Source organism: Artemia franciscana, chromosome 7, assembly GCF_032884065.1.
Source record: "Artemia franciscana chromosome 7, ASM3288406v1, whole genome shotgun sequence".
Taxonomy (NCBI): Eukaryota; Metazoa; Arthropoda; class Branchiopoda; order Anostraca; family Artemiidae; genus Artemia; species Artemia franciscana.
Genome location: NC_088869.1, coordinates 46,869,471 through 46,889,034, shown reverse-complemented (window position 1 = coordinate 46,889,034; position 19,564 = coordinate 46,869,471). Strand labels below are relative to the sequence as shown.

Genomic DNA, 19,564 nt, shown 5'->3' with positions numbered 1-19,564 from the left:
AAACCGTGCTCTTTTATTTTTCGCAAGCATTTAGATAAACAAGCAGCACTAATGGCAAAAAGTCTTTCAGATCGGTCGTCACGGTAGTTCGTGGGCAGATAAATCTTTAGCACAACAAAATTCTGGATTCTAATTGCCAAAAAGTCACTTGGTGAATCAAAAATAGACGAAGGAAAGCATGACTTCACAAAGGTTGCTAGACCACTTCAAGGCTGGCCACAAGACTGAGAGCGGCGTGCAGAGACCGAGAACACTTCATGATTGGTTGGTAGTTCCAAAAGGCTCAGGCTCAAAGTAGTTGCAAAGTGCTCCTGAATACACATTATGTCACATTTAGATAAAAAGTCCTTTAAAAACACAGACCGATTTAGCAAATTTCCATTTAATTTCTATGAGAGTATCACATAAGAGATGGAGGATCCTTGGTTTATTTCTTCATTGCACCTTGAGTGGGTGTGTTTTAGACTCATTTTGATAGGGGTTTAGCATTGTTTATCGCCTTATCAGCGGGACACCTTACACTTTAGCATGTATGGCCTTTCTTTTTGCACAAAATGCAGAACATAATCTTTCGTGCACCTATTATCCTTCGTGCAGGTGTCGTCAGGAGCACCGCAACGACAACAAATAGGCGTCAGTACGCAGTCGTCCGCTATGTGACCAACTGCATGACAGGAAAAACACCTCTTTAAGAGGAATTTAAACTCTTCCGCAGGCAGCTTCTCATAGCCAACCCGAACTGATACTGCAAGAAAATCTTCAAGATCCTTCCTGGATTCAAAATGTAGCTTAAACACTTTGGAACGCTCGAAGTTACCGATTTCTATTGCCTTTGATGCACTTGGAACAACGGTTTCTACATCAGTATGAGTCATGCTAGGTGGAACCCGCCTCAGGATGGCAATAAACAGTTTCTCTTTGAGCATAGCAGCAACATCAGGCTTACTAGCTTTCATTTTCTCAGCAGATGATTTAGATTTGACGTACAATTTCCAGTCCTGTTTCAACTTTCTTAGCTCACTTATTTCCGCTGAGTCGGGACAAACGCTGTCCAAAAGCTGCTTACAAGCATTGGGGTCATCAAGAGATTTTAGCATTTTGAGAACAACGGCATAAGATGGCCAAGGGTCGACAGCTACTAGATTAGCAAGTTCTGGGACTCTACTCATCGAGGGACATCATAGGCCTCGCGCTTTAGCTGTAGACACAAAATTCTTGAATTCTAGGCATAAATCGTTTACCTTTCGGATTAGCGTAGCTCTTCTCACCAACAATTGTAGAGACTTCATCTGGTTCATATATAACGAACCTTGGTAGGGTCACCGAATTCTTATCACAATAGTCAAGAACTTTGAAAATGTCCGCAAATGTGTCGGCAACTTTCTGCCTCTCAGTTTGCCGAGTGACATACCTTGCCATAAACCAAATAAATTTTTTCGCCTCGTTTACCATATCTTCTGCGAAAAACTCGCGACCAGTTTTAATGATATCGGTGTTGGCATTTCCTTTTGATTTCGCTCTTACGGGAAAATTCAGTTCATCATTCTGTACTAGTCCATCTGGTGGCATACTGGGACGAACCCCAATAGATAAGAAAAGCGTCAGCCTCTCCATCTGATACCGGTAGTTTAAGGGAGACTTCCCGCAGGTACAACAGCACTTGCGACGGGAAACTGCCCCTCTTCTGCTTGTCAATTAGGGTTACGTAAAAACCGGCACATTTTATTTTTTAAAAATATAAATAAATGTCTAGAAACTAGATCAGTTGATTACAACATTTTTAATCCATATAAAAATGTTTTGGAAGAATGGTCATACAATTAACACTGGTCACTGAATTAATTTAAGATCTTATCGATTTTTAAGTTGATAAAATACAGAAAAGGTGGCATCACTTTCAAGACTAATCAAGACAGAAACTATGAAACTCAAGGTTTTATTCAAAGCTTCCCAGACGCTTATTTTGAAGCAACTAAATACGCGTTAACCCTTTGGCTCAGAACGATTGAAGCAACTGTTTCTCTTAATTGACGCTAGCTTTTAAAAAATGAACAAGCTTAATATAAGACAGGAAACCTGTCAAAATAATTATACCCTTTCATCTTTTGATCTACTGTCAACCTATGATCTATATTGAAATTCCTGAAACAAAACAGGATTTCTTTCATGTTGTTATCCTAGATTCATTTTTTACTTTAATGGTGGAATGGAATTAGAAAAAAAGGACAGGAAACCACAGTAATATAAATAAAAAAAAAAATCATTGGATATTCATCAATTTGAAACCTATGATCTATTTTGAAATTTGAAACAAAACAGGATTTCTTTCATGTTGTTATCCTAGATTCATTTGTATCCTAGATTCATTTTTTACTTTAATGGTGGAATGGAATTAGAAAAAAAGGACAGGAAACCACAGTAAAATAAATAAAAAAAAAAATCATTGGATATTCATCAATTTGAAACCTATGATCTATTTTGTAATTTGAAACAAAACAGGATTTCTTTCATGTTGCTATCCTAGATTCATTTTTTACTTTAATGGTGGAATGGAATTAGAAAAAAAAGGACAGGAAACCACAGTAAAATAAAAATAAATAAATCATTTGATAATCAACAATTACCTATGATGAGGAACGAGGAAATTTTTTGGTTTAACTTCATGCGTCCCTCTGCTATTCACATATTGCGGCACTACTTTGGTATTAAGTACTTGGTAAGTATTCTTTTTGGCTGGGGGCACACCATGCCGTGGTTGGGGGGGGGATGTAGCATAACTTCCAAAGAATGCAAGAACTCTTTCAAACTGAACTGTATGATAAATTTTGTAAACAAAGGAAAAACGGGACAAAGAACCAAAGGCCGCCCCTCCTTTCTTGGAGGCCAGTTAAACATTTTAATCTTAAAGATCTGTCCATTCAAATAATACCGAAATTCTGCGATCGTCGGTTTTTTTTGTTTGTTTGTTGTTTTTTTTTTAATTTAGCCTTCAGATTTACCCAGGAGTCTTTCTTTCTTTTTTATTGAGTCGCAACTTGGACACTTTGATGTTGAATTGCTCTGTCCCGTTTAGCTTTTGGAAACACCTCTATGCTGAAATTACGGTAAAGACGATCAAATTAACTTGCCATCTGGAAATAATTAGATATTAATTTTCTTCTCTGAGAAATATGATAAATGACATCTAATTTCCATAAGTATTTTGTTCAAGTGTATGAGTCATCAAGTCTCCGCGATCCCCCTAATATTGATTTCCCGATCGAAGCCCCGGGAAAAGGCGCTGGCTAGCTCTGCTTGGTCTCATCTTTTAGTCAGTAAAATTTCTTAGTTGTATTGGGAAGCTTATCTTCACTCTGTGGATAGGGTCCATTAAATAACTTGTTTTCTCTTGTTCAAAAGATCCGGCATTTTTAGGAATTGCAATTGTATCTATATTGAAAGTTGTGTTGACTTATAATTTGTTTTGTATTTGAGATATAAAATAAATTGCAGCAAAATAATATCCTATGACAAGTGAGTACTTATTTATTACTTCTGGCCTTAAAAGCTTTTCAAAAGGGGGTATTAAGAAATCTATCCCCTTCGCTCCCGAAATCAGTCTAAGGAACCCTTTCTCTTTGGAAATATTAAATGAAACATTGCCCGAACACTAATGAAAAGTCGCTTCCTATTTCGTACTTTACGCTTTAGATACCTTTTTGAACCTTATTTGGATCAAAGGGTGAACCCACACTCATCCTTCAGAAAGATAACATTCTTATCTTATAGCTATGTTTAAGCGCTTCTTCTTTTTATAGTCATGTATATATGTATATATCTATAAGAGTTCCTCTTTTACTAACCTCAATGGGGAAGTAGATTAGCGCTCTTCATCAGTTGGGGGGTTCAAAATTAATTTGGGGGAGGATGCATTTGCCCTCTGGATTTTTGTCCTCCCCCCAGAGTTGAAAAAATACCTTTTTATGTATTTTATTGAAAAATGCCAGCCTACCACTGGTGAAAGCCGATTCGCAAATTTTCCCCTTCCACTCTGACTCAATCCTAGTAGATTTGACCTTTTCCGCTCTATAAAAAATCCTGGAAGTTCGATCGGTACGATGTGAACCGTATTTTTTCTTCTTTTTTTCTTTTTTTTTGCAAATGCTTCATCAGTTTTGTCGCTCAACATAACATTTTTTTTTTATTTTAATGATTTCCGTAGTTTTGTTTACTTTTGGATCGAAGAAAAAGAAAGGAAAAAAAAGTTAATTTTACAGGTGTTCTTCCAATTACAAGGTTTTCAGATAGTTGTGTGTAGATTTGATCGATTTGATTTCAGTTATGCTTTATGGCAGAGGGAAAATGTGTTTTGTGTTCGGAAAAAAAGTAAAGGCCGCATTAGAATACTGTGTTAAGTTAACATTGAATTATTCGATAATCAAATTACTAAATGGTTTAATGTTTCTAAAAATCATAACGAGGGAAATGTGTTTTAGTTTCTAAAAATCATGACGAGGGAAATGTGTTTTAGTTGTGTACTTTATATATTTCAGATGACCTACACAAAACAGGACTTTGATATGCATATTCCTATAGTTCCGTCTTTTTGTGTTTTCGTAATTCTTAATTACTTCAACATTAATTTGTGAAGTTTCATAAAAAAAAGTAACACGCGCGAGTTCAATTTCTAGCTTTTCTTAACCCCTGGTTGCTTATTATGTACAAGTATTAAGAAAGGAGAAATTCTTTGTTTCTCAAAAAAAGGAGAAAAGAAAAAAACTTTCGCTGGTTGCATCTTAAACGACTGTTGTCTCTTTAATAGACCTAACTAGTGTCTCGCTTACATCTATTAAATAAAAAAAAAACTAGTTTTTTGTACTGAAAGTAAGGAGCGACATTAAAACTTAAAACGAACAGAAATTACTCCGTATATGAAATGGGTTGTCCCCTCCGCAGTCCCTCGCTCTTTACGCTAAAGTTTGACTCTTTGCCACAATTCTACTTTTTAAAACAATTAAAAACTTTAGCGTAAAGAGCGAGGGACTGCGGAGGGGACAACCCATTTCATATACGGAGTAATTTCTGTTCGTTTTAAGTTTTAATGTCGCTCCTTACTTTCAGTACAAAAAACTAGTTTTTTTTTTATTTAATTTCTGAACGTTTTTGAATTAATGCATGTTTGATTTTGGCTCTCCGCACATAAATTATTGAAATAAAATTAGTATATTAATTTTTTTTTTGGCTAAATGGCTTTCTCTTAGTTTTGATCAGACGATTTTGAGAAATAAGGGGTGGGGAAGGAGGCCTAGCTGCCCTCCAATTTTTCGGTTACTTAAAAAGGCTACTAGAACTTTTAATATTCAACGAACGTTTTTATTAGTAAAAAATATACGTACCTTAAAAATTAACTTACGCAACAAACTTTTATGTTCTTATATTTTTATTATGTGTACGAGGGGGTTTGTACCCTCGTTAATACCTCGCTCTTTACACTAAATCGTAAGTTTTGCCCCAATTCTTTAAGAATGACCCCTGAATCAAAAAGGCCGTAGAATAAATAGTTGAAATCACTAAAAATATTTTAGCATAAAGAGCGAGGTATTTATCTCCTCCTAAATAACTCGCTCTTAACGCTAAAGTATTTTTAGAACCCCTCATATGCGTAATAATCTCTGTTCGTTTTAAATTTCAATGCTATTCCTTACTTTCATTTGAAAAAACGTTTTCATGTTTATTTTTTCATTGTTTTTTTTTACAGTAATGCTAGAAAATCCTGCGCCCTTTTCATTGAATTTTTCTTCCCCCATGACATATTCCTCAAAGGAAAGATCCTCCCACAAAGCCCTCTCCCATCAACCCCACCCCCCAAACCAAAAAATCCCCATGAAAACGTCTGTACATTTCCCAATAACCATTACTATATATAAACACTGGTCAAAGGTTGTAACTTGCAGCCCCTCCCTCAGGGATTGTGGAGGAGTAAGTCATTCCCAAAGACATAGTTATTATGGTTTTCGACTATGCTGAACAAAATGGCTATCTTAAAACTTTAATCTGTTGACTTTTGGAAAAAATGAGCATGGGAGGGGGCCTATTTGCCCTCCAATTTTTTTGGTCACTTAAAAAGGGCACTAGAACTTTTCATTTCCGTTAGAATGAGCCCTCTCGCGACATTCAAGGACCACTTGGTCGATAAGGTGACCCCTGGGAAAAAAAACAAAAAAAAAACAAACAAACAAATAAACACGCACCCGTGATTTGTCTTCTGGCAAAAAATACAAAATTCCACATTTTTTAGATAGGAGCTTGAAATTTTTGCTATAGAGTCCTCTGATATACCAAATGCGATAGTGTGATTTTCGTTAAGATTCTATGACTTTTAGGGGATGTTTCCCCCTTTTTTCCAAAATAGGGCAAATTTTCTCAGGCTCGTAACTTTTGATGACAAAGACTAAATTAATTGAAACTTATATATTTAGAATCAGCGTAAAAATTCAATTCTTTTGATGTATCTTTTAGCATCAAAATTCCATTTTTTGGAGTTCCGTTTACTATTGAGCCGGGTCGCCCCTTACTACAGTTCCTTACCACGAACTGTTTGAAAAGAAAATAATTCGGTATTTCGGGGCTTCTGACATTATTACTCCTTTGCGGAAGTTAGGCTCAAAATTGAAAAAGGATTATATTTTTTCTCTGGGCCCCTTCCACCTCTTAGTTCGTTTATTTTCCCGTTAGTTTTCACCTGTTTTCGCTTTATAGTTGTGTTATCTCTTAGCAGTTCTTTCGTTAGTTGAGTTATGATTGTGGTATATATGTCTTATCGCTCGTATAGTTGTGTTATTTTCAAATTATACTCCATAATAGAGAGGCCGAACACCCAGCATTGTATATTAAACTCTTAATTTGACGTTTTTTTCTAACGTGACCAGATTCGTCCTGCGCCCTTTTCATTGAATTTTTTCCCCCATGGCATATTTCTCCAAGGAAATATCCTCCCACATAGCCCCCTCCCTCAACCCTACCCCCAAAACCAAAAAAATCCCCCCTGAAAACGTCTGTACACTTCCCAATAACCATTATTATATGTAAACACTGGTTGAAGTTTGTAACTTGCAACCCCTCCCCCAGGGACTGTGGGGGAGTAAGTCATCCCCAAAAACATAGTTATTATGATTTTCGACTATGCTAAACAAAATGGCTATCTCAAAATTTTGATCCGTTGACTTTGGGAAAAAAATGAGCGTGGGAGGGGGCCTAGATGCCCTCCAATTTTTTTGGTCACTTAAAAAGGGCACTAGAACTTTTCATTTCCGTTAGAATGAGCCCTCTTGCGACATTCTAGGACCACCTGGTCGATACGATGACCCCTGGGGAAAAAAAAACAAAAAAAAAAACAAAAAAACAAACAAATAAACACGCACCCGTGATTTGTCTTCTGGCAAAAAATGCAAAATTCCACATTTTTGTAGATAGGAGCTTGAAACTTCTATAGTAGGGTTCTCTGATACGCTGAATCTGATGGTGTCATTTTCGTTAAGATCCTACGACTTTTAGGGGGTGTTTCCCCCTATTTTCCTAAATAAGGCAAATTTTCTCAGGCTCGTAACTTTTGATGGCTAAGACTAAACTTGATGAAACTTATATATTTAAAATCAGCATTAAAATGCGATTCTTTTGATGTAGCTATTGATATCAAAATTCAATTTTTTAGAGTTTTGGTTACTATTAAGCCGGATCGCTCCTTACTACAGTTCGTTACCACGAACTGTTTGATAATACATTCTTCATATATATATTTTAAGGAAATGGTGATTCGTGCTAATATTCTTGACAATTTTTTAAGCATTGAAATTTACTTAAAAAATGTAAAAATGCTGTTCAGAATATTTGTTATTTACTTCAACGTGCATTCTATGTCGCTTTTTCACAATATTTGCAAGTTGAGGACAACGGATTTTTTTTTTTTTTTTTTTTTTTTTTTTTTGATAATATACGAGGAAAAGAAAAATGAAATTAATAAGTGCAGTTACGTTTTGTACTTCGACATTCTGCTACTGCTACTGTTAATACTCACCCCCCCCCCTAGAAATTCCAAGACATGGTTGAGTGATCTTATACTTTTTAGTATTTTCCTTGCAAGTAACTCCGCCTATTTTCTTTCTTTCATATCATACGTCTCCCCCCGAAATCGGCTCCAGGCTAAATTTGCGATATGGACTAAATTCATGTTGAAATGTGCTTTAAGACATTCCTTGTGCTCGAACACCTTAAAAAAATACATTAAAAATACAAAAACAACAGGAAAGTGTGGACATTTTTCAACTGATGCGTTCGTGAAAATACATCAAGTAGGCCTATGACACATTCTGAAATGTCATTCAATAAATGTTTTGAATGATGGATCTAAAGCAAAACTGACCGACCATGAAAAAAGGCAAAGCGACAATAAAAGCTAAGAAACTTATCTTTATGGCAGTGAAATTCTCAGAAAATAATTTGCTGCGGATATTTGCCTGTATAGTCAGCTAGGCGAGGTCTATTAAAATGATATAGTAAAGTTTAAACAGAAGCAGTTTTTATGACACTTGGTATTTACCAAGTCACATATAGCGATCGCAAATTCTGTCGGCCTGTCTATCTGTCTGTCCCGGTTTGGCTAGTTTAGGCACTTCCAGATAAGCTAGGAAGATGAAATTTGGGAGGCATATCAGGGACCAGACCAGGTTAAATTAGAAATAGTCTTTTTCCCTATTCGGTCATTTTGGGGGGATTGGGGGACGGTTACTTTGGAAAAAATAAAAAAAAGAGTTTTTTTTTTAACTTACGAATGGATGATCGGATCTTCATGAAATTTGACATTTAGAAGGATATCGTGTCTCAGAGCCTTTATTTCAAATCCAGACCGGATCCGGTGATATTGGGGGAGGGTGGAGGGGGAAACCTAAAATCTTGGAAAACACTTAGAGTGGAGGGATCGGGATGAAACTTGGTGACAAAAATAAGCACAACTCCAAGATACGTGAGTGACGTAACCGGAACGGATCCGATCTCTTTGGGGGAGTTGGGGGGAGGGTTAATTCTGAAAAATTAGAAAAAATGAGATATTTTTAACTTACGAAGCAGTGATTTGATCTTATTGAAATTTCATATTTAGAAGGATATCGTAACTCAGATGTCTTATTTTACATATCGACCGGATCCAGTGTCATTTGGGGGAAGTGGGGGGGGGGACTGGAAATTTTGGGAAATGCTTAGAGTGGAGAGATCAGGATGAAACTTGTTGGGAAAAATAAGCACAAGTCCAAGATACGTGACTGACATAACCGGATCGGATCCACGCACTTTGGGGGGGGGGATAATTCGGAAAAATTAGAAAAATGAGGTATTTGTAACTTACGAACGGGTGATCAGATCTTAATGAAATTTGATATTATAAAGGACCTTGTGCTGCAGCGCTCTACCAGAATCTCGAACCAGATCCGGTGACAGTGGGGGGAGTTGGAGAAGGAATGCGGAAATCATGGAAAACGTGAATATTGAGGTATCTTTATCTTACGAATGGGTGATCGAATCTTAATAAAACTTTATATATAGAAAGATCATATGTCTCAGATGCTCCATTTTCAATTCAAATCGGATCTGGGAACACAGAGGGTTGGAGGTGGTGAAACAGAAATCTTGGAAACCAGAGATCTTGGAAAACCCTTAGAGTGGAGAGATCGGGATGAAACTTGATGGGAAGAATGAGCACAAGCTCTAGATACGTGACTCACATAATTGGAACGGATCCGCTCTCTTGGGGGGAGTTGGGGGGAGGTTAATTCAGAAAAATTAGAAAAATTGAGGTATTTTTAACGTAAGAACGGGTGACCAGATCTTAATGAAATTTCATAGTTAGAAGGAACTCATGTCTCAGAGGTCTTATTTCAATTCCGACCAGATCTGGTGACATTGGGGCGAGTCGGAGGGGGAAACCGGAAATCTTGGAAAACAATTTGAGTTTAGAGGTCGGGATGAAACTTGGTGGGTAGAATAAGCAAATGCCGTAGATACGTGACTGACGTAACCGGACTGAATCCGCTCTGTTTGGGGGAGTTAGGGGGGTCCAGTGCTTTGGTGAGTTCGGTGCTTCTGGACGTTCTAGGACGATGAAAATTGGTAGGCCTGTCAGAGACCTGCACAAATTGTCTTGATAAAGTCGCTTTTCCCGATTCGACCATCTGGAGGACTGAAGGGAGAGGAAAAATTAGAAAAAAATGAAGTATTTTTAACTTACGAGTGGGTGATCAGATCTTAATGAATTTTGATATTTAGAAGGACCTCATGTCTCAGAGCTGTTATTTAAATCCCGGACGGTATTAAGCCTCTTATTTTCCTTTTAAATCAATCTATTGATTCTAAGAATTTTGCTAGAGTTCATACCATATGAGCTCTTGGCTCTTCCGACCTCGTCACAAGTGCCATATGAGCTCTTAGCTCTTGTTTTTTAAGCCTAAACAACCAGTTTAAACAATGAAACCCAAACAGTTAAAAAGTTATGGATTTAAGCAAAATTAAGAATGGATGAAGATAAAAGGGTGAAACTGCACAGCTAAGACAAGAATTCAAATACACATTTAGGTTATGCAATTGAGTTTTTTGTCCAATCCAGAGCTTAATTACTCTCTGGAGTAGCTCTTATTTTATCCAATTCTACCGGTTTTTTTTGTTTCTTATGTTTTTCCTGTTTTTCTTCTTTCTTCTATTATTTTATTCCTTTACGTTTAATTGTTTTCATTTTTTTAGGTTCTAGCTGTTTTATTATTTATTGCCTCTTTCTTTAAATAGAGATAATACAGTAGGTTATAGAGAATGTGCTCGAGTAAATTCAAGTCTGGACTTAGGCAAATTGGCCCTCCAAAAATTTATTTACATCCAGTGTTTTTTTTTTCTTTAGAACTAGTTTTTGTTCTTGAATGACCTCAAGGATGTATACACGCTGTTACAGACGGGATTTTTTTTTTGGGGGGGGATCCAGATTAGTTCTTTTTTTAGTATAAGAAAGTTTTTTTTTTTAATTGTCTGCTAAGCTCTATGACAATTTTCATTGGAATAAAAAAAAAATAAAGAAAAAACTAGTGAAAAAGAATCTAGTGACTATTTTGAAAATTGGAAAATCGGAAAGCTGTTTCCTTATTGCTGTATCTAGAACTTCGATATGCCGTAAATATTAGTTGGTTACGTGTGTCTGGTTTTAGTTTTTGACACCCTGATATTATTGGGTTTATACTGTTGTACGAGATATCTGTAGTTATCTTTTATTTCAAGGTTCGAATTATGGAGCGTCGTTTTTGCGACTCATCTTGGCCTCACAGTGGTGAGTCGTCCGGTGGGGACTACGTTTCACTTCAGCATACAATGTTGGAAAAAGATAGGGAAATTTCAAGTCTAGAAATACAAGTTGAAGAGCAGGTAGGTTATCAGAATAAGCCATCTCAAATTAGCGATTTCTATAGGATATTCATTAATGAGTTTCCTCGATTTTGGCAACGATTAATTCGGTGAAGTTAATTATTTTGATTAATTACAACTTGATGAATGATTTATGTATGGTACTTGTTTAGATAGTATCGAACCACTGAATCCAGGCCCATAGCCAGACCTTTCATTTCAGTTTGGGGGGGGGCTTATGCTTATAGTACTGTGCGACTTCCCAGCACTATTTTCTAAGAAAACTCGACACATTTTGCCGATGAAACGAATTAATTTATAGTGTGAAAAAATTACCGAACAAAATTTCGTTAATATTTTACTGAATAAGGTTGAGTTCGGTGAATCTTATTCCTGAGAATCTTTGGAAATCAATAGGTGTGTGGATTTCTGAAAGTTTAATCCCCTGAATCTACTGTTTTCTTCTAATTGTCAAGGAAAAGCTTGTCTGGAAAACAGTTTTTACCAAAATTTGAAAGAGAGGTTGTGGTTTGCGGCTCAGTCGGCTCTCTTGTTGCTCCTGTTTAAAAGTAAAGCATGTCAGCATATTGACATGTTTATTGGTAGCTTCTGGGTCTTTAATTTTTGTATTTTATATTAATCTTTAGTGTATAAGCCAATGTTCTAATTTGGGACCATATACAGATGTTTAATGGGGCTGAGGTTTATAGTGGGATTCAGCATTAATCTCAAAAGAGAATGCTCTCTGTGCCACCAGGGTTTTCATCTTCTCGTGACCTGCCGGTAGTTTCGAAGGTTTCTTTTATCTCTTCCCACTCCAGGTTTTTTTCTGAAATTAGTGTAGTGTGTACCTAATTCTAGTTTTTAAGTGTCTTGTTAGGCTTTACGTGTGTTCTTAGTTTCAAAGTCAAACTAGTTGCGTTTGAAAGTGTTATGGGTCTTTCACATTGTAATATTGAACCTAAAACGGAACCGTTCATTGAACCGTTATAAAACACATTGAACCTAAAACGGAACAACTGTGCTGAAAAGAACTGAAAGCTCAAATCAGAATTCAGTTGAATCGCAATAAAATTTTTAGTCCGGATATTTACACAACTTTAGCAGGCATACTAGCTAGCCTACGCGTTTTTCCTGTCCTTGAAATTTCAGAACTTTCCTGTTACGTTTTCTATGTATTTCTATTATATATATTTATATACTATCTATTGGGATGACGCTTCGAGCCGCCCCAACACCTAGTTGGTGGGGGTGCTTCGCCCCCCCTCAAGTCGTTACGCGCCATTGTAGTTGTGTCCCTGTGTCCCACCTGTGAATATTGATAGATAGATATATGTTTTTAACTACGTAAAACTTGCGAATATACAACATTCTTGGCTGTCCCATTGTCTGTGCATATAAATAGATTGTCAGGTTTACCGACCCTTGAACATGCAACATATAATTGTCCATGGGAAAAACAATCTGTATTCAGATCTATACCTCATTATTCTAATAATTGCCCTCAAGCTTTGTTGATGGTGATTGCTAATCGAACATTCCCTGTGTCCCCGTCGTCATTTATATATCCCCCTGTGCCACCCCGGCGTCCCCGTTGTAGTTGTGTCCCTGTGTCCCGGTCGTCATTTATATTCACTGTGTCCCGGTCGTCATTTGTGTCCTGGTGTCCCAGTCTGTAATTTCTCTTTGAGTGTCGCGGTTGTCATTTATATTCCCTGTGTCCCGGTGTCCTGGTCGTCATTTGTGTCCCGGTGTCCCGGTCTGTAATTTTTCTTTGAGTGTCCCTGTCGTCATTTATATTCCCTGTGTCTCGGTCGTCATTTGTGGCCCGGTGCTTTGTTGATGGTGATTGCTAATCGAACTTTCCCTGTGTCTCGGTCGTCATTTATATACCCCCATGTACCCCCCGGCGTCCCCGTTGTAGTTTTGTCCCTGTGTCCCGGTCGTCATTTATATTCCCTGTGTCCTGGTCGTTATTTGTGTCCCGGTGTCCCAGTCTGTAATTTCTCTTTGAGTGTCCCGGTCATCATTTATATTCCCTATGTCCCGGTGTCCCGGTCGTCATTTGTGTCCCGGTGTCCCGGTCTGTAATTTCGTCAGTCGACAAACATGACGTCAGTCGACACACAAACATGACGTCAGTCAACAGACAAACAACTTATTTTTATATATATAGACTACTAGCTGTTGGGGTGGCGCTTCGGGCCACCCCAACACCTAGATGGTGGGGGTGCTTTGCCCCCCCAAGCCTCCCCGTGCGCGTAAGTCGTTACGCGCCATATTAGTTACGCGCCATTGTAGTTGTGTCCCTGTGTCCCACCTGTAAATAAAGATAGATATATATATGTTTTTAACTACGTAAAACTTGCGAATATACAACATTCTTCGATTTCCCCTTGTCTGTGCATATAAATAGATTGTCAGGTTTACCGACTCTTGAACATGCAACATAAAATTGTCCATGGGAAAAACAATCCGTATTCAGATCTATACCTCATTATTCTAATGATTGCCCTTGAGCTTTGTTGATGATGATTGCTAACCGAACATTCCCTGTGTCCCCGTCGTCATTTATATATCCCCTTGTGCCCCCGGCGTCCCCGTTGTAGTTGTGTTCCTGTGTCCCAGTCGTCATTTGTATTCCCAGTATCCCGGTCGTCATTTGTGTCCCAGTGTCCCAGTCTGTAATTTCTCTTTGAGCGTCCCGGTCGTCATTTATATTCCTTGTGTCCCGGTGTCCCGGTTGTCATTTGTGTCCCGGTTTCCCGGTCTGTAATTTATCTTTGAGTGTCCCGGTCGTCATTTATATGTCCCGGTCGTTATTTGTGTCCCAGTGTCCCAGTCTGTAATTTCTCTTTCAGTGTCCCGGTCGTCATTTATATTCCCTGTGTCCCCGGTTTTTAGTTTTCTTTTTCTCCTTTATTTTTCAGTTTTTTTGCTTTTTTTAGTTTTTTTTCTTTTCAGTTTTTAGTTTTTTTAGTTTTTTTTATTAGTTTTTAGTTTTTTTTTTCTTTTTAGTTTTTTTTGTAGTTTTTACCTTTTTTTTTAGTTTTTTTTTAGTTTTTTTTCTTTTTTAGTTTTTAGTTTTTTACCTTTTTTTTAGTTTTTTTTTAGTTTTTTTAGCTTTTTTATTTTTTTTTAGTATTTTCTTTTTAGTTTTTTTTGTAGTTTTTACCTTTTTTAGTTTTTCTTCTTCTTTTGTATTAATGCTAAAGCCAAGGTTCGAACCTGGAACCTCTCGGACCTAGAACCTGGAGCATAACGCTTTACCAACTCAGCTACTTTGGCTTGAATGCATTCGTTTTTGAATTGGTGTATGATGACTAACTTCATGACGACATACAGCTCAATCCTTATAATGACTTCAGTCGACAGACAGACAAACAACGTATTTTTATATATATAGATAGATATTCATAAGCGAGCAATAATTGTGTATTTATGTATTTATTCTCGATAATGGCTCCGTATTTTTCGGGAAAATTGGTCTCCTGGGATCTTCTGACTTGAAAAGAACGATCTGTGTAGGCCAGAAATTTGAGAAAATTCGTTAAAAGCCTCAATTTTGGAAAAAAAAATAATAATGTAAGTGACGTCACAGGCTATTGATGAATACATTCGAAAAGCATACATTCGTCTTATTTGCCTCAGTATTGGTTCTTTTTCAGTATCTATGGTGCAGGCTAAATTACGCAATAAACAAAACATTGCCAAGAAAAATCATATGATTGACGTCATATTTATGTGAGTACATTTCAAGAGAATAAATTATATCATATCCCCCCAAGAATGAGCGTATCGTTTTTATATCTATGACGCATACGGCATTACAAAAGAAACATATCTAAGTATAAAATACTGAGTGTAATTAGTCTATTTGCAAAAGGTGTTTTAAGTAATTTCATAGTGCCTAGAGAAAGTAGAGCAAGTAAAGAGAGGAATTATAATGTCTAGAGAACGAATGAAGAACCTAGTCCATCAAACTTGACAAGACCAATTCGATCTGAACGGATTTGACTAATCCGAGAGGCTAAGGTAAAGGGTATTGAAAAAAGTCTAAAGTAGTGATAAACGAAAATGAAGATGCAGTCAGAATACTTGTGTCAGTGATAATTACAACGAGTCAAAAACAAAAGTGAAGAGCAAAGAAATACCCTTCTCGAAGATAATCGACAACAAGAATTAAAACAAGTCAAAACAAATATGAAGATCAAAGAGATATGTAGTTACAATACAGGCGACAACAAGAGGTAGAATGGATTAGAAGTGACAATATAAGTGGCAATGAGAATTCCAAGTGACAGCGAGAAAGTGAACATGACTTGCCACAATAACGATCTAAATAGGTCAGGACTTTAAGGAAGAATTCGCATTTTTCCAGGGTGGTTATAACGAAACTTTGGTGACGTCATGACACCAAGATGAGGCTCACGCCTGTGTTTAGAAGACACGTGACAATGATAATCCATATATAGAAGCCTGCTGAGTGCCGAGTGCCGGGGCCTGGCGGCTATATGTTTACATACAAATGTAAACCAAAACAAATCTAAACCTTTTTCTTTTTTTTCAGAGACGCTTACGGCTTCAAGAAGCAAAACAAGTTGAAGCAAAAGCAGCCAAAATCAAGGAATGGGTTACCAATAAGCTAAGAGATGTGAGTATTCCTTTTCTGCCTTGAGAGAGTGTAGTAATAGACTTGCTTCAAGAGTTTTTCGAAGAATGATTGAACATCCTACGATAATATATGTAATTGGGGATTTCTTTATTCTTGCTTTTTGACATTCTGGAATTTAGCTTTAAAGGTGTTATGAAATCAAGAGCGTTCATGGCTGATTTCATTACGTCTTATTACTCTGCTGTAACTGTTGCTCTAATATTTCATTATAGGAAGGAAGAGTCTTGGCATGTTATGCGAACGAGAGTCTCTTCGTCACTTGATTTTTTAAAGATCTCTAAATTAAAACTTGCTTTTTCTAACAAATATATTGCCCCTTAAACCGCAAGGCTGTTTTCTCCTTTAAAGCTAATACGTCCAGGGGTTAACTTGTGAAACATAGAACTTTGTAGCATTGAACAGCTATCCCTGTTTGCATATGTTATTTTGGGAATCTTGTTAGAACCCTTACCAACGACAAAATATTCCAAGAATCTATACCTAAGAGCGAATATTCTATTATAACGTAATTATTCCCTATTATTCCTTAAATTAGATCTCTAAAAGTCAATTTTAGTATCGTAAATACATAATGATTTATATTTATATCGTAGAGCCTGTACTGCGATTCCAAACTCATCATTAAGAATTAAGCTATTGAGAGAGTTCATAGGTATTTTCGAAGACCACGCTGTATTTTCATGACGTACAAGCAACAGTTGAATGGGGGCAAATCATTTTATTTGACAATGAAACAACAAAACAATCTCTGGATGTTTCGGTCACATATACAGGTGCTATCATCAACAGATAAACTCATAAGCAGTTTATCTGCTGATGACGGCCACAGCATAAGTGACCGAAATATCCAGATATTTTTGTTGTTGTTGTTTCACTGTCAAAGAAAAGAGTTTGTCCCTATTCAACTGTTATTTGTAAGATGGCTCATGAAATTTCCTCCAGGAAGTTCAGTTCTCAGTTGTTCTTTCCTGGAGTCTCACCTTGATTAAGCCCGAGTGCCTGAAACCTTTTTGAGCTCTTTGTTCCAAAAGCTCTCCAAAAGTGTCATACAGTCTATTCAGCTTGATAATTATCTATATATATAAAAATAAGTTGTCGGTGTGTGGATCTGTGGATCAGGTGACGTCATGTTTGTTCGCATATGACGTCTGAATTATTTCACACTAATACAAAAGAAGAAAAAAACTAAAAAAGGTAAAAAACTACAAAAAAAAACTAAAAAGAAAAAAAACTAAAAAGCTAAAAAACTAAAAAAACTAAAAAAAGGTAAAAATCTAATAACTAAAAAAAAACTGAAAAAAATAAAAAAAGGCAAAAACTACAAAAAAAAATAAAAACTAATAAAAAAACTAAAAAAGCTAAAAAACTAAAAAAACTAAAAAAAAAACTAAAAAAAGGTAAAAAACTAAAAAAAACTAAAAACTAAAAAAGAAAAAAACTAAAAAAAAGGAAAAAACTGAAAAATAAAAGAGAAAAAGAAAACTAAAAACAAAATATGAATAAATATATATAAAAATAAGTTGTTTGTGGGTTATGTCTGTCTGTCTGTCTGTCGAGTGACGTCGTGTTTGTCCGCATATGACGTCTGAATTATTTCACACTAATACAAAAGAAGAAAAAAAAACTAAAAAGGTAAAAACTACAAAAAAAACTAAAAAGAAAAAAAACTAAAAAAGCTAAAAAACTAAAAAAAGGTAAAAAACTAAAAACTAAAAAAAACTGAAAAAACTAAAAAAAGGCAAAAACTAAAAAAAAACTAAAAACTAATAAAAAAACTAAAAAAGCTAAAAAACTAAAAAAACTAAAAAAACTAAAAAAAGGTAAAAAACAAAAAAAAACTAAAAACTAAAAAAGAAAAAACTAAAAAAAAGGAAAAAACTGAAAAATAAGAGAAAAAGAAAACTAAAAAAATATTAATAAATATAAAAAATATAAATATAAATATAATATAAATTAGCAATCAACAAAGCACCGAGACACAAATGACGACCGGGACACAGGGAGTATAAATGACGACCAGGACATAAGTAAAAAAAAAAACTAAAAAAACTAAAAAAATGGTAAAAAACTACAAAAAAACTAAAAACTAATAAAAAAACTAAAAAATCTAAAAATCTAAATAAACTAAAAAAAAAAAAAGAAAAAAGGAAAAAAATAAAGGAGAAAAACAAAACTAAAAAACGAATGTATATACAGACCGGGACACCGGGATACAAATGACGACCGGGACACAGGGAATATAAATGACGACCGGGACACAGGGACACAACTACAATGGGGACGCCGGGGGGCACAGGGGGATATAAATGACGACCGGGACACCGGACACAAGGAATATAAATGACGCCCGGGACACTCAAAGAGAAATCACAGACTGGAACACCGGGACACAAATGACGACCGGGGACACAGGGAATATAAATGACGACCGGGACACAGGGACATAACTACAAAGGGGACGCCGGGGTGCACAGGGGGATATATAAATGACGATGGCGACTCAGGGAATGGTCGATTAGCAATCACCATCAACAAAGCTCAAGGGCAATCATTAGAATCATGAGGTATAGATCTGAATACGGATTGTTTTCCCATGGACCATTATATGTTGCATGTTCAAGAGTCGGTAAACCTGACAATCTATTTATATGCACAGACAATGGGACAGCAAAGAATGTTGTATATTCGCAAGTTTTACGTAGTTAAAAACATATATATATATATATATATATATATATATATATATATATATATATATATATATATATATATATATATAGTATATATATATATATATATTATATATATATCTATATTCACAGGTGGGACATAGGGACACAACTACAATGGCGCGTAACTAATATGGCGCGTAACGACTTACGCGCGCGGGGGGGGCTTGGGGGGGCGCGAAGCGCCCCCACCAACTAGGTGTTGGGGTGGCGCGAAGCGCCACCCCAACAGCTAGTTATCTATAAACCCTGGTAAGGCAAACACCGTGTATGGCTATTTACCATATGCTAAGGCTCTAATTTCAGATCATCCAAAACAGGGCCAGTGAGGGAAGACATAGAGCTGTCAGAGAATAGCTGCTGCCTGTAAAGGCAAGATTCGATGCGTTTTTAACAATGTCTTCTACGTTTATATTAGCTGCCCCCTTTAAAATAGTTTTCTTTCCCCTTTGCCGCCGATTGTCAAGATGATTAAACCCACAGATGGGCATAAATCTTGCTAAAATATCTTAGAGAGCAAACATCGGGTCAGAGTAGTTGAAAAAGAGCTCTGTTGGGTGCTGCATTTTTATCGGGCACCGATTCTTCGAGGACGTTATCTATTAAAGCCCTTTGTTGTTTCCCTCAAACGGAAGGTTCAACCCATCTATGAGACATGGTGATTGAACTGGGTAAAATACTAGCGGCATGGCGGCTCCTGATGAGGTCCTGTTGTCGTCAGATATTCTTTTACGAAACAAAATATGGCATG

At 36.4% G+C, this 19,564-nt stretch overlaps 1 protein-coding gene across 3 annotated transcripts in view; it reads left to right on the top strand.

Moving 5' to 3' along the window:
* Positions 1-19,564, top strand: part of LOC136029381 (uncharacterized protein CG43867-like) — a gene marked incomplete in the record, with an annotated part of 290,632 nt that overhangs the window by 182,262 nt on the left and 88,806 nt on the right. For all 3 annotated transcript variants that reach the window (XM_065707702.1, XM_065707703.1, XM_065707704.1), the window contains 2 exon segments: positions 11,287-11,430; positions 15,980-16,063. In XM_065707702.1, coding sequence (XP_065563774.1) covers positions 11,287-11,430; positions 15,980-16,063 — 228 coding nt within the window.